At 41.1% G+C, this 15,848-nt stretch overlaps 1 protein-coding gene across 1 annotated transcript; it reads left to right on the forward strand.

Moving 5' to 3' along the window:
* Positions 1-247: 247 nt before the first annotated feature.
* On the forward strand, positions 248-15,067 carry LOC106089605 (alpha-protein kinase 1). Its single transcript, XM_013255505.2, has 3 exons — positions 248-1,528; positions 9,127-9,370; positions 13,608-15,067. The coding sequence occupies exons 1-3, from the start codon at positions 507-509 to the stop codon at positions 14,031-14,033; spliced, it is 1,692 nt and encodes a 563-aa protein (XP_013110959.2). The 5' UTR covers positions 248-506; the 3' UTR covers positions 14,034-15,067.
* Positions 15,068-15,848: the final 781 nt, after the last annotated feature.

The raw sequence follows: 15,848 nt of genomic DNA on the forward strand, positions 1-15,848 counted from the left end.
AGATTAAAAGAGAGAGAGAGAGAGAGCGAGCGTACACTTGTGAGAGAGTGCTGCGTTAGCAAAGGTGGCGCTGTTAATAAAGGCGATAAAGTGTGTGGCTGGCCTTTAAAAACCTTTTAGTGGAGGAAATGAGTGGCAATGGGTGTGTGCGTGTGTGTGTAATCTCTGCGTGTAAGTGATATGAAATCGTTTAGACGAGGTATTTGATTGAGAATTGTTGACTGGTTTCTTACAGTCGTTGAAACGCGTTTGAATGATAACGACGTGGAACGGATGTGCTTCCGCTTAAAACAAAACAAAAAAAGAAGTGACAACAAAAAGACCATTCCAATTGAAAAAACAACACAAACCAAAGATAATTAGAAATTTTGAATGAAAAATAATAACTACATCAAAGGAAAATTAAGAGAGTGATTAGAAGAAAATAAATAAATAAAAAGAAATTGATTTTTGTGTGCTTAAACAAAAAATAAAACAATTTTAAGAAAAAATTGCTTGCAAAAAATATGTCTAGTGCTCAGGTGTCCCAACCACCCACGTTGCAACAATTGCAACAACATCAGCAGCAGCAACAACAGCACCATCAACAATCCCAGCAACATCAACAAAATTTATCACAGTTTCTTAATCACATAGCCGCCGCTCAGCATCATCACCATCAGCAGCAGCAGCAACATTCCGAGCATACATCAGCTTCCTCACCTAACAGTGATTATCAACACGATTCCAATACACGTTCCACACTTTCGCCCAGATCACCAAGATCCCCTCAACTGTTGCCTCATAGTCCCCAGCGATCTTTAGTTGGTTCACCGCCAGCCCATTCCAATTCGAATTCACCCAGACACCACAACGGCGCTCAAGAAGATTCGCTTCACAACGCCGCCAATCATCACCACCACAGCCAAGCTGTAACGCAAAGCGGTCCCTTGCCATTGCTGGTGCAACCTTTGCCCTTGGCTACGGGTAACAGCAACATGCATTCTTTGCCTCCGTTACCCCCCTCCGCGGCTAATTTGAGAGATCAGCGTATATTTCCCGCCTCGCTAAATGCCCAACAGCGGCTATATGAAAGCATACCGCCTCCACCCATGGGTCATACCTCTGCCGCTGCTTCCGCTTTGGTTAATGGTGTCTATCCCATGCCCCGTTTACCCTTAGGTACTGTTATGATCAATAACTCCTCTTCCGCCCATTCAGCTGGCAATGGCCTCACACACTTACCTGCCGGTGCCCCCTCACCGACGGCCTCAATTTCCCCCCCCGTTACCCAAACTCAACCGAAAAAGTCATTTTGCATTGATGCCTTATTGGCGAAAAATCAAGGTGCCCATGAGACGCAATCCCCGGAAGGCCTAAGCATTAAACCCTCACCCTTAGATGATCGTCTAACAGCTGTGGGTCTGCAATATGCCCGCGAAATGTCCGCTGCAGCGGTGGCCGCTGGCGGTATGACGGAACAGGAGGCCTTGCAACGAATCCATGAATCACGTGAATATGATTCACCGTCACCCGACGGCATGTCAAGGTGAGTTAAGCAAGCAAGAAATAAAGCAATAGGAATTCTAAACTTGAAACAGGGCGAACAGGCGAATTGTTGTGCAGCGAAAGCTAAATAAACGGACAAGTCAAATAGATTTTTCTTTTTACAGCCAAAGTTAGGGTCACCTCTTAGGCACACCTCTGGGTAGGGAAATTTTACATATTTTTGTATTCTGATTCGCAGTTGTAAGTTCTCAAGAAGTAAAATCGGAAGATGGAGGATAATAGATTGATTGAGACCTTATCATTGGGAAAATTTTGTATCGAATAGCTTTATTTTTTCGGAAGACCGACTTGACACCGCTAGATCGACTTAGAATGCTTACAATGGGAATTTTGCATTGTTACAAACGGAATGACAAAGTAAGTAAGAGGTCTTTGAGCTCCTCCAACACACTCAGTGAAACTCATGTCAATTGCATGCGCGGGAGACGTAAGCAGCAGACGTTCTATGTGAGGAAGACGCAAACAGCAGACTTTCAAATGCCCCATTGTGGTTCAGATTTGGAAAAATGGTTTACTTTTTGAGCTCCTAGAGGCCTCAATTCTCATCCAAGCATGATACAAATCGGCCTAAAAACTGATATAGCCCCCATATAAAGCGATCCTCGGATTTGACTTCTTTAGACCTTAGAAGCCTCAATTTTCCTCCGATTTAGCTGAAATTTGAAACAAAAACTTGAGTTACGACTTTTAACATCCATGCCATCCCATATAAACCGATCACCGGATTTGATTTCTTCAACCCTTATAAGCCTAAATTTCATGCTGAAATTTGGCCTAAACCCATATCTTGTGACTTACAACATAAGTTCGAATCGGTCAATATGGTGATTTCGTTTTAAAAAGCCTAATAACTTGCGAATGTTCACATCCGCTAAATTCGGCAGGTTCTCAAAGGAATGAGAACCTAAAGCGGAACTCCTTCTGACTGCTAGTGCGGGACACACACACAGAAGGTGTTCTATAGTCTCTTCTTCTTCGATGTCCTCACAGCTTCTGTAAAAGTCGTTGCTCCAACCTTTAGTCTGTTAGCATGTTTTCCGATTAGACAGTGACCTGTCATGATGGGCACAACGACTGAGACATCTGTTCTAGCCAATGAGAGCAAAGAGGTAGACCCCTTCGAGTCTAGATTAGGTCACATAGTTTTGGAATGTTCACAGCCCTCTCTTTGCGACCATCTATCATTCGTTGTCCTTTGGGCCTGGTCCTGAAAACTTAGCTTACAAGTCGCTAGAGGCATACCCACACATTCCAGTGTCCCTGGAATGTGTAGGCTAGTTCCTAGTCTCGCAAGCTCATCCGCTTTAGAATTCCCTGGGATGAAACTGTGGCCCGGCACCCAGAATAGGTGAATTTTGAACTGTTCAGAGAACTGCGACAATCGATGGCAGTGTTCAGAAATACGTTCTCCAGGGATTTAATGGCTGTCTGAGAAGATGTTTATGTCAATCGACGTAATGACATTATATCTTAGCCATTGCACCACTTCCTTAATTGCAAGAATCTCCACTTGATACACGCTGCAGTGGTCGGGTAACCTTTTCGATATGACCAGTTCTAGATCTTTAGAGTACACCCAAAACCCACCTGGTCGTTAAGTTTGGAAATGGTCGCTGTAATTTGGGTAGCTATAATGTCCAGAGGCATTAGATGTAGCATTAAATTCAGTGCATCAAATGGTATCGTTTTCAGTGCGGCTGTGATGCACAAACCAGCTATCCTCTGGATCCGGTTGAGTATTGAACAGAAGGTGGACTTTTGAAGCGCCGTCCACCAAACCACAAAACCATATAGCATTATATTTTTGACAGAAGAGCCCACGCTGTAACGCAGAGGTTAGCATGTCCGCCTATGACGCTGAAAGCCTGGGTTGAAATCCTGGCGAGACCTTCGGAAAAAATTTTCAGCTGTGGTTTTCCCCTCCTAATGCTGGCAACATTTGAATGTTACTATGACATGGAAAAACTTCTCTCCAAAGAGGTGTCAGCACGCTGTTCGGACTCGGCTATAAAAAGGAGGTGCCTTATCTTTGAGCTTAAAACTTGAATCGGACTGCACTCATTGATATGTGAGAAGTTTATCCTTGTTCCTTAGTGGAATGTTCATGTGCAAAATTTGCATTTTGCTCATTGCAAGTATCTCTGCTTGATGCATTCAGTGCATCAGATGGTGTCGTCCTCCGTGCGGCTGTGATGAACAAACAAGCCATCCTTTGGATCCGGTTAAGTATTGAGTAGTAGGTGGTCTTTTGATGCGCCGTCTACCAGACCACAACACCATATAGCATTATAGGTCTGACAATTACAGAATATACCCAATGCATGACACTGAGGTCTAAACGCTCAACTTTTGCCAATGGCTCTCTTGCAGGTGTATAGGGCAAAAGTTGCCCTTTTCAAAATGTTGGATTTGAAGTTCATTGCCCTGTCGAGCAAAACACCCGGGTATTTTGCATTATCTGTAAATGGAACATTCTCTTCTCCCAAGGAGACAGGTGCCACTGTAGTCAACTTGTATCTTCTGTTGAAAATATCTACTTCTGTCCTGCACGGATTTATAATTAGACCACTTTAGGTACCACTTTCGGTAGCCCAAATTTCACCTCTAGAGCCACTGCTAGAACATTTATTGACCAATTTTGCCGAAATACAACGCTTTCCTCGACAACTACCGCAATATCTGAGAAGTTTCAAATCGGTTCAGGCTTAGACATAGCTCTCACATAAATATTCTTTCGATTTTGAGAAATATTGCAATAAAGTGCTCATTTGTTAACCGCTTCTCTCGAGAGGAGGAGGAAGGATTTTCTTATGATTCTCAATATTACTGGTGAATATCATAGAAATCGGTTCAGATTTAGATATAGCTGCCATATAGGTATATAGCCCGATTTTCACTTCTACAGCCACTGCAAGCTCATTTATTGACCAATCTTGTCAAAATTGTGCACAACGCTTTCCTCAAAGCCTACCACAATATCTAAGAAGTTGGATCAAAATCGGTTCAGATTTAGATGAAGGTCCCATATATATGTTCTTCAGACTTTGGGTAATTTGCAATAATGTTCTCGTTTGTCAATCGTAGTTATTACAGTTTGAACATATTTGCTCCAAATTTGATACGGATTGTTTAATAACCCATCTGAAAACATTCGCCGAGGTCCATCAAAATTGGTTCAGAATTGGATATAGCGCCCACATTGTACTTATATGGTAGGCCTAGCGCCTATGATCGGCACGGCCCGACTTTTGTTCTTCCTTACTGGTTCTTGCCCTTCCGTACTGGCATTTATTACCTTTTGGTACTTTCCAAACACTTTTGTATGAATTTCCCAAGACCCAGCTCTAACTTGTACCTAACCACGGCCGGTAGATTAGGTAAGAGTTGGCAGTCCTTAACAGACTCACATAGATAATTTTAAGTCTATTATGATACCACAGTAGCGACAGACCAAGGTCTCTGGTGGAAATCGCACCCACGACCCACGACCCCCGCCCCCGCCAACCCTAGCACACTAACAACCGTCGGGGAAAAAATCGGAAGTTCGATTAATATGGGAGCTATTTCTAGTTTTTGACCGATTCGGACAACACATACTTGGCATAGCTGTTAGAAACTATAACAGGACTCAGCAAACCTCAGCCGCCAATTCGGATAAGAATTGCATTCTCCAGGAGGTAAAGAAGATACATTTGGAGTTTTTTTCCGAGTATGGTTCTCATTGGTTGCCCAAAAATCGATTTAACCGATTAGGTTTAATATACATACTGACCCTTTCAAAGATGTATGACTTGTATATCAAATATTTTATTCTATGCGCCCAAATTGCCTAACATTTCGCCATTGTTTATACCTTGGTTTGGATGTGGTTGTTTTTCTTTCACCAGCCCTACAGTATTGTCATCCTGTCAACTTATTGCCCCTATTTTTGTATTTAATAACAATTTGTACCTCATCATATCACAAAAGCAAATCAAACATTAACAAATGAGGTTAAGACCAGCCCAGTTATCGCATGGATGGTCAACAATTACACCATTAAAAAATGCTTGAGAAAATAAATGGCGGGCAAACGAAATGCCCGCAAGAAGAGTCATAACTTGTAAACGGTGAGATTATTCAATCGAAGTAAATGGTGGCAGAAAAAAGTGTAACGTTTAAAAAATCCCACGCTTTGCCATGAAGCAGAGTTTCGTTAAGACACACCTACCAAAACTTAGGGAGTGGGGTGCAGGAAGGGCGTGTGGTGCTATTGTTCGCCAAAGGCTTTTTTCATTAACTAACAATGTGGACAAAATGTTATGAAATAAAATACAAAATGACACTTGAAGAAAAATGTAAACGACTCAAATTATCTGTGCCATGTGTGGCCAATAATTGATATTAAATTATGAGTTGTACTTAAAAATCAACCAATTTAAGTACTTAAGGACATTGTCACTTCGAGAAACATTTTAAGATATGGGTACAATTTCATGATATTCAGATATGCCATAAGAGTTTAAAATTCATTTTTACACTGAAAAAAGATTCAAATAAGTCAACAATAAGAAAGAAAATTTTTCTTTTGCACTGAAAAAATAAAAAAAAGTCGAAGTGAAATCTTAAACTAATGGTGTTTGCATCAACACAGTGGGTTAGAAGATAAAAGGGTGAAAGAAGTCTTTCGTTTTGAAAAAGAGTTAAAGAGTTATGATTCTGTAGACAATTGAAAAAAAAAAAAAACAAGCAAGAGCGTGCTAAGTTCGGCCGGGCCGAATCTTATATACCCTCCACCATGGATCGCATTTGTCGAGTTCTCTTTTTAGGCAAACAAAGAATATTGAAAAAGAACTGTTATGCTATTGCAGCTATATCAAGTTATAGTCCGATTCGGACCATAAATGAATGCTGAACATTGTAGATGTCATTGTGCAATAATTCAGTTCATTCGGATAAGAATTGCGCCTCTTAGGGGCCCAAGAAGCAAAATCGGGAGATAGGATTATATGGCAGCAGTATCAAGCTATTGATCGATTCAGACCATATTACACACGTATGTTGAAGGTCATAAGAGAAGCCGTTGTACAAAATTTCTGCCAAATCGAATGAGAATTGCGCCCTCTAGAGACTCAAGAAGTCAAGATCCTATATCAGGTTATATACAAATTTGCGCCATACGTAGCACAGTTATTGGAAGTCACAGCAAAACATCTCATTTAAAATTTCAGCCAAATCGAATGAGAATTGCGCCCTCTAGAGGCTCAAGAAGTCAAGATCCTAGATCGGTTTATATGACAGCTATACCAGATTATGAACCGATTTGAATCGTACTTAACACATTTGTTGGAAGTGATACCAAAACACTACGTGCAAAATTTTAGTCAAATCGGACAAGAATTGCGCCCTCTAGAGGCTCAAGAAGTCAAGACCCAAGATCGGTTTATATGACAGCTATATAGAAACATGGACCGATTTGGTCCATTTAGTATCCCAACTGACCTACACTAATAAAAAGTAAATGTGCAAAATTTCAAGCTGCTAGCTTCACTCCTTCGAAAGTTAGCGTGCTTTCGACAGACAGACAGACGGACGGACATGACTAGATCGACTTAAAATGACTTGACGATCAAGAATATAGATACTTTATGGAGTCTCAGTTGATGAAAGTCGTAATAGAACATCACATGCAAAATGTCAGCCAAATCGGACAAAAATTTCGACTTAAAACGACTCAAGAAGTCAAATCGGTAGATCGGTTTATATGGGAGCTATATCAGGTAATAGATCGATTTGGACCGTACTTAACACAGTTGTTAGAAGTCATAACAGAACGTCGCATGCAATAGCTATCGTTGTAGGGCAAGCTATGGATGTAAGGCAAGCTATGGATGTAGGGCATTCGGGGAAGATTATGAGACGTTGGAGCATTTCCTTTGTCATTGCCCGGCTTTCGCGTCTAACAGATACCGGAACTTAGCTGGAGACAAAAAACTTTATAGTTTTAAGAGCGCACATCAAGCCGATTACTGGCTTAGGTGTATGTCCATAGTGCAATGGGGTGGATTCATATCTGCACCCTCTTTTCAACTTATCTAATCTAACCTAACAGGCTATGGATGACGCGAATCAGATAAAGCTTTTATACACAAAATCATCCGATACGGATTCTTAAGCATCAGGAGATCCCAAATGTGCTCAGTTCGGCCGGTCCGATTCTTGGTTACCCACCTCCATGGATTTCGCTAAAAATTGCCTTTATTTGCTCTGTTCGTATTTAAATTATTCTAAAACAAGTGAAAAGGCTTTAAGATCGGCCCGGCCGAACTTTGGATATCCACCACATCGGGTATATATATTTATTAACCATCTTTCCTCATATTTTAATAGGGTGAAAAATGCATCGTTGATGAACGCCTAGCAGTTAAATCGAAATATAGGCTGATCTCCACCATATTCAGGAAGGCTATGTAAGAGTCTAATACAGCTCATTGTACCAAATTTATCAGTTAATTCACCTTTTATGGGCCTAAGAACTCAAATCTGGAGACCGATATATGTATATACCAGCGTTATCCAAATATAGACCGATTTGAACCATATTGAATACAAATGCCGAAGAGCCTTATACTGTGTCAAATTTCAGTGAAGTCGAGTAATAAACGTGCTATTATTGATCCAAGAACTTTTATTGGGAAATCGTTACTTATGGCAGGTATATCCAAATCTGAACCGATCTTGAAAGGGGATGTCGAGGGCCATAACACAACTAGCTATATCAAATTTCAACGAAATCGGACAATAAATATGCCTGTTATGGGTCCAAGACCATAAATACAAACTGGTCTTGACCATACTCGGTACTAACAGAACTCATTGTGAAAGATTTCAGCGAAATTGAGTAATAAGTTCGTCTTTTATGAGCCTAAAACATTAAATCGGAAGATCGGTATATATGGCAGCTACATCCAAATCTGGACCGATCTGGGCCGTATTCAAAAGGGACAACTCGCTATACCAACTTTCAAAGAAATCGGACTTAATCTGCTAGGGGATTAAGAAGTCATATCCTGGAACCGGTTTATATGGGGGATATACCAGTTAATTGACCGATCCGGTTCATACTCGTCACTGATATTGGAAGTCGGAACACAAGTCCTTGTGCCAAATTTCAACCAAAACGAATGGAAATTGAGGTCCCTAAAGGCTCAATAAGTCAAAATTGGGCATCGGTTTATATGAAGGTTGTATCGAAATCTGCACTGATATGACCCATTTGGAATCCCCATAGACCTACATCTTTAAGAAGTCTTTGTGCACAAATTCAAGAGGATATCTTTATTCGTTAGAACGCTATTGTGATTTCGACAGAGGAAGGGACGGACAGATGGACCGACGGACATGGCTATATCGACCCAAAATTTCAAACGATTAAGAATATATATTCTTTGTAGGGTCTAAATATTTTGAAGTCTTAAAAATAGAATGACTAGATAAGTATACTCCCAATCCTATTGTGGTGGGTTAATTAAGATAATTATGACAGGTTAACACAAAATTTTGTATCATTGAATTCTTCTATTCTCTTATTATTTGCAGATCTGAATCTCCTTCCTCTTCACATCGCTCTAGCCCGCCAATTAGTCCTGGCTGTGAGGATCAACAGCATTTGGGCATGCATGGTATGGAGTTGGGTGATGAATTTAAAAAACCTGTGCCACCTCATAGTCCCATAAGACCTCAAGATTTTCCCCTTTATGCCGGCGGTCATCCCTATCATCTGCTTGCGCATGGTGGTTCAGCATTCCACAGGCCACTGGATCCCTCAGGAAAGCCAATACCGGTAAGTTTACCTTAAAATTTTTATGGGAATCGAAACTTGAGATTATCTTCGTTGAGGTATTATTGGAGAATAAAAGTTAAAATATCAACAAGTAAAAGCGTGCCTGTATCTTATATACCCTTCACCATTGATCGCATTTGTCGAGTTCTTTGCCCGGTATCCCTTTATAAGCAAACAAGATAATGGATATATCAAATTTTAGACCGATTCGGGTCATACTTATTTTTAATGTTGGGGTCCATAGTTGAAGTCATTCTGGCTATACTCTACAAATGAAGATTTGGCTGCCCGAACAGTTTTTTGAAATGCCAAAGTGACCAACTTAAGGGTTCTGCCAAAATGGCGTCAGGACCACCTGGGGCCTTGAAATCAATACGGCTCCAGCTATTTCAATTTTTAAGAGTTATCTCTATCCGTTAATAGGCATAATTTTTACTATTGTTTTTTCAATTCTATCCCACTGTGCGTCGTGTGGTCACGAGTTATCGTTTATCTTCAATCATAACATTAGGATTTCGCTTTTTGTGATCGAAAAGTAAAATGGAGGATATGGGTTTCAAATAGAATTTTTGGGTAAGGGGTAAGGTATACGACCACGGACAGGCAATTCTACTTACGAACTTTTTATTGACACCAGTGACAGAGGCCCTAGAGGCCACCGTAGCGTTGGGATTGGCATGTCCGCCTGCGAGGCTGAATGCCGGGTTTCGAAAACTGGCAAAAGCGGAATGAAAAGTGTTCAGCGTTGGTTATCCCCTCCTAATGCTGGCGACATTTGTGGGGTACTATGCGAATGCATGGAAGCCATGTAAAACCATTTTTTTTCATATAGGTTTCACTCTACAGTACGCAGTTTAGACTCGGCTATAAAAAGGAGGTCCCTTGTCATGGAGCTTCAATTTGTAAAGGACAGCACTCCTTGATATGTGAGGATTTTTCCCCTGTTCCTTAAGATAATGTTTATGGCCAAATTTTCATTTGCAAAAAAATATACCCATCTAATAAAGTGGGAGATGTATACCAAACTCATCATTCTGTTCTTATACCCACCACCGAAGTTTGGGGATAAATTCATTTTGTTATTTCGTTTACAACCATATATTGATATTATTGGTCGTCGTAAAAATCTAAACAGGTCTAGACCTGTCAGTCCGTCTGTCTGTCTGATATTGAGTTGAAACTTTGCCTGTCGAAATCACGATAGCAGTCGAATGCGTAAACTTAGCACCTTAAATTTTGCACACACACTAAATATTGATATAGGTCGTTGGGGATTGCAAATGGGCCATATCGGTTCAGATTTAGACATAGCTCCCATATAAACAGATCTCAAGATTTGATTTCTTGAGCCTCTGGAAGCCGCAATTTTTGTCCTATTTGGCTGAAATTTTGCATGTGATGTTTCGTAATAACTTCCAACAACTGTGCAAAGTACGGTCCAAATCGGTGTATAACCTGATATAGGTCCCATATAAACCGATCTCCCGATTTGACTTCTTGAGCCATTAGAAGCCGCAATTTTTATCCGATTTGGCTGAAATGTTGCACGTAGTGTTCCATTATGACTTCTAACAACTGTGGCAAAGTACGGTCCTAATCGGTTTATAACCTGATATAGCTCCCATATAAAACGATCTCCCGATTTGATTTCTTGAGCCCTTACTTGCCTCAATGTTTGTTCGATTTGGCTGAAATTCTGCATGTGGTGTTTTGTTATGATTTCCAACAACTGGGCAAAGTACGGTTCGAATCGGTCTATAACCTGATATAGCTCCCATATAAAACGATTTCCCGATTTGATTTCTTAAGCCCTTACAAGCCGCAATTTTTGTCCGATTTTGCTGAAATTTTGCGAGTGGTGTTCTGTTATGAATTCCAACAACTGTTCTAAGTACGGTCCCAATCGGTCTATAACCTGATATAGCTCTCACATAAAACGATCTCCCGATTTGATTTCTTGAGCCCTTACTTGCCTCAATGTTTGTTCGATTTGGCTGAAATTCTGCATGTGGTGTTCAACACCTTTTCCAAGCATGGTCCCAATCGGTCTATAATCTGATATAGCTCCCATATAAACTGATCACCCGATTTGAATTTTTGAGCCCTTCTCCATAGTAGTTTGGTGGACTGCAATGGAGAAAAAGTGCAACATAAGGACTATACAACAGGTTCAGAGAACATGTTGTCTTGGCATAGGCGGAGCGATGAGGACCACGCCCACTAGGGCACTGGAGACTATTCTAGATATTTGACCCATTGACATATAGATTAAGTGTGAAGCAGCCACTACGGCTATGAGACTTAAGGCAATGGGAAAATGGATTGAGGATGGGAGCAGATCATACCATCGTGGTATAATCGAGGCGACGATAGGAAACCTGGAAGAAAAGGAAGAGGTTTCCGATCGGATACCTGAGATGAACCTTGAAGTCGACTGCGAGGCACTGCTGCCATCGGCAAAGTCTTGGATTGACGGAACCCTAGTACTGCCATCTGAAAGATCATGTTACACGGATGGATCAAAGCTAGAGGACAGAGTGGGCCTGGGGGTTTACATTGAGGACCCAGGGACTGAGATCTGTTTTAGAGTATCTGGCCATAATACGGTCCTGCAGGCGGAGATCCGGGCGATCATGGAATGCGTGAAGTGGTGTGGTGTTAACGCGAGGACGTCGAGTCTGAACATCTTTACCGACAGTAAAATTGCCATAAAGGCAATAACAACCAGGGCGGTAACGTCACGAGCAGTCTTGCAGTGAAGGAAGGAAATTAAACGCCTTCTCTGAGGATGGCAAAATCCGCATCGTTTGAGTGCCGGTCCATAACGGAGTAAGGGAAATGAAAGGAAAGAAAAGGCAGACGATTTGGCGGTGAAGGCCAGAGGACTGCCGTCAATATACATGGTTAACCCGAAGCCTTTCGGGTCGACGCAGTTCGAGTTAAGGCAGTGGGCGACGAACGCGCATGTAACATTGTGGAACAGTGGAACGGTCGGTAGGACGGCGAAAATCCAATAGAGGGATCCAGATCGTGAGAAGGCGAGGTTATTACTGAAAGGAAGCAAGAAGGAGGTCAGTATAGCTATTGGTATCATAACGGGACACATAGGACTACGGACTACACATGCTAGCATCAGTATCAGTAGCATGTGTAGTCCGTAGTCCTATGTGTCCCGTTATGATACCAATAGCTATACTGACCATGCATGTGGGGAAGATGATGAGACGTTGGAGCATTTCCTTTGTCATTGCCCGGCATTTGCGTCCAACAGATATCGGTACTTAGGTGGAGACACAATATCAGACATGAATCAACTTAGGGGAGTGGTATTGAAAACAATTAAGGATTTTGTAAGTAGCACGGAATTCCTAACTTAAAATTTTCTTTTTAGAGGTTACTTTATAGTTTTTAGAGCGCATAACAAGCCGATTACTGGCTTAGGTGTGTGTCCATAGTGGCATGGGGCGGATTAATATCTGCACCCTCTTTTCAATCTAACCAGTCTATAACTTGATATAGTCTATAACCTGATATAGCTCCCATGTAAACCTGCCTCTCGGTCATCCCTGTTCGGTTCCTAGAAGCTTTAATTTTTGTTGGTTTGACAGAAGTTTGGTATGTAGAATAAAATTATGCCCTTCAACATGCCCTACCGACATCGTTTTATAACTTCTATCCATTCTTAGGTTTCAAAGCTGTAATGGCTGGCTCATACCTAGCATATATAGGCCATACATTTTTGTTGAAGTATCTTCAGTGTCATAGTAGACATGGTTCTCATCACCCCGTCTATACCGACGCAACATGTTCTTTGAACCTGTAATGTTGTAATTTTGCACTTCCTCTTTATCGTCGTCCACCATACCACCAAGGTCTAAGTTAGTATCGGTGTAAGTGCTCTAATTTTGAGCCTACGACCAGCATACATAGTGCCCAACATTTGTTTGCAACACAGCAAAAGCTCTTCTCTAGAAGCTTTAATTCTTCTAATTGTAGTGCATCAAACTTTTTTCACCACCATCTTACTCTCTTATCAATGAGAATTTTCCCAACAAAACCTGAAAAATATTACCGCAGTTTCCATCCAATCTATTTGAGTAAACTTTTTAACTAAAAATGGCCTCTTATAAAACCAAAGTTTCCTAATTCGTTTTATTGGCAAAAAAAAAAAAAAACTTTTTAACTAATTTCAACTTTTACTCATATCTCTCTCTTTCTCTCCTCCCCCTTTTTTCAGATTCCCATGGGTCAGCATTTTATGCCATCTCATTTACAATTTGAATTTTTGGCTCGTGCCGGTATGCTGCATCATCGCATACCCGAATTGGCTGCCTATCCGCATCATGCCATTTTGGGCAAAACACGACGTCCACGAACTGCCTTCACATCACAGCAGCTGCTCGAGCTGGAGAAACAATTCAAACAGAACAAATATCTATCCCGCCCCAAGAGATTTGAGGTTGCCAGTGGCCTGATGCTGTCAGAGACGCAGGTTAAAATTTGGTTCCAAAATCGTCGCATGAAATGGAAACGTTCCAAAAAGGCCCAACAGGAGGCCAAAGAGCGTATTAAGCAACAGCAGCAGCAGCAGCAGCAACAACAATCGCAGCAATCACAACAACAACAACAGTCGCAGAATGCAACACCCAACACTGTCAGTTAGTTTTTGGCCAAGGAGGCCATGGGTTTTTACTAGTATCACCCGCACTATACGAATCTAATGAGACATGGGTTGTCATCAGCGTCCAGCTTACAAAGGCCCAGAACGGCAGTGCCTCTAGATGGCGGAGGAGGAGTATGATGACTGCCGATATGCCTACTGTGTGCAGTGGGATGTGTTACCGAATGAGACTTATTACAGATGCTAGTCAGAGAGTTGGTATAGCTAACAACACCACAAATACAGCCTGGGAGATTGGCAGTACCATAGTCCATAGCACATTATCCATCCTACATTTGTTGGCAGCGGTGTAAACCTATCCTCCCAGGCTGACATATGCAATTCATTTCCAAAGGATTTTTGTGTCAGCCTAACTTTGGGGTGCCAAATTAGTGAGGGAGACCATTATTGGTTCAACACCTGACTGAATGCAGTAGTCACTTGGAGCCTATTGATTGTGCTAAGCCCCGTGTGCAGTTTATTCAGCTAATGAGGTTTACCTGAATCAACATCAGTTGAGAGGTGACACGCAAGGTGATGGTGTTGCCATATTGTTTGCCAAGTTTTTGCTCAATTAGTGCAAATTTGTCCAATTCCATTGGACTGCATGCCACGTCGCCTATCCTCATGCCAATTGCTTTGCCCCATCCTACTACCCACCCACCCCATAGATGTACCCACACAGTATTTATTTTTAGTTTTAGTTTAAATCTAAGTTGCCGTTACCTGTTTTGCTAATTTTTTTTTTTCGTTTTGCTATCAATCTAAATGCAACACTCGCAATTCAGCGACAATTTGTAATTACCAACAGACAACAGAAATCGCTCGAAATGCAAACAGCATCGAATAGAAAAAATATGATTGACGATTATGCAGTCTGACACAAAACGCAATCCTTACTCTCTACGTTGTCTCGTGTGCATTGTAAATATTTATTGTAAAAATAAATTTAATTAATATTTGTGTATTATGTGGCGTATGTACGTACGTGCGTCCGTGAAAATGTACTCGTACATGTAAGTTCTAGGTACAATTTATTGAATTTTGAATAGAAAGAAAATAACAAAAACAGAAAATAAAAAAAGAAAACAAATAAAACAAAATATTATTGAAAATAATTTAAAATTGTTTTATTGTCCTAAAAACGCAGTAAGAACAAGTAAAAGCGTGCCAAATTCGACCGGGCCGAATCTTATATACCCTCCACCATGGATCGCATTTGTCGAGTTCTTTTCCCGGCATCTCTTTTTAGGCAAAAAATAATATAAGAAAAGATTTACTCTGCTATTAGACCGTTATCAAGATATGGTCCGGTTTGAACCACAATTTAATTATATGTTGGAGACCTGTGTAAAATGTCAGCCAATTCGAATAAGAATTGCGCCCTTTGGGGGCTCAAGAAGTAAAATAGAGAGATCGATTTATATGGGAGCTGTATCGGGCTATAGACCGATTCAGACCATAATAAGCACGTAAAGGGTGATTTTTTTGAGGTTAGAAATTTCATGCATTAGTATTTGACAGATCACGTGGGATTTCAGACATGGTGTCAAAGAGAAAGATGCTCAGTATGCTTTGACATTTCATCATGAATAGACTTACTAACGAGCAACGCTTGCAAATCATTGAATTTTATTACCAAAATCAGTGTTCGGTTCGAAATGTGTTCATTCACCGTAACGTTGCGTCCAACAGCATCTTTGAAAAAATACGGTCCAATGATTCCACCAGCGTACAAACCACACCAAACAGTGCATTTTTCGGGATGCATGGGCAGTTCTTGAACGGCTTCTGGTTGCTCTTCACTCCAAATGCGGC

Source organism: Stomoxys calcitrans, chromosome 1 (assembly GCF_963082655.1).
Source record: "Stomoxys calcitrans chromosome 1, idStoCalc2.1, whole genome shotgun sequence".
NCBI lineage: Eukaryota > Metazoa > Arthropoda > Insecta > Diptera > Muscidae > Stomoxys > Stomoxys calcitrans.

Excerpts from the sequence above, each read along its gene's own strand:
- LOC106089605 (XM_013255505.2), top strand. The coding sequence starts at position 507 with ATGTCTAGTGCTCAGGTGTCCCAACCACCCACGTTGCAACAATTGCAA. Across the intron at positions 1,529-9,126 it reads TCACCCGACGGCATGTCAAG|ATCTGAATCTCCTTCCTCTT; the intron begins GTGAGTTAAGCA and ends TATTATTTGCAG. Across the intron at positions 9,371-13,607 it reads CCTCAGGAAAGCCAATACCG|ATTCCCATGGGTCAGCATTT; the intron begins GTAAGTTTACCT and ends CCCTTTTTTCAG.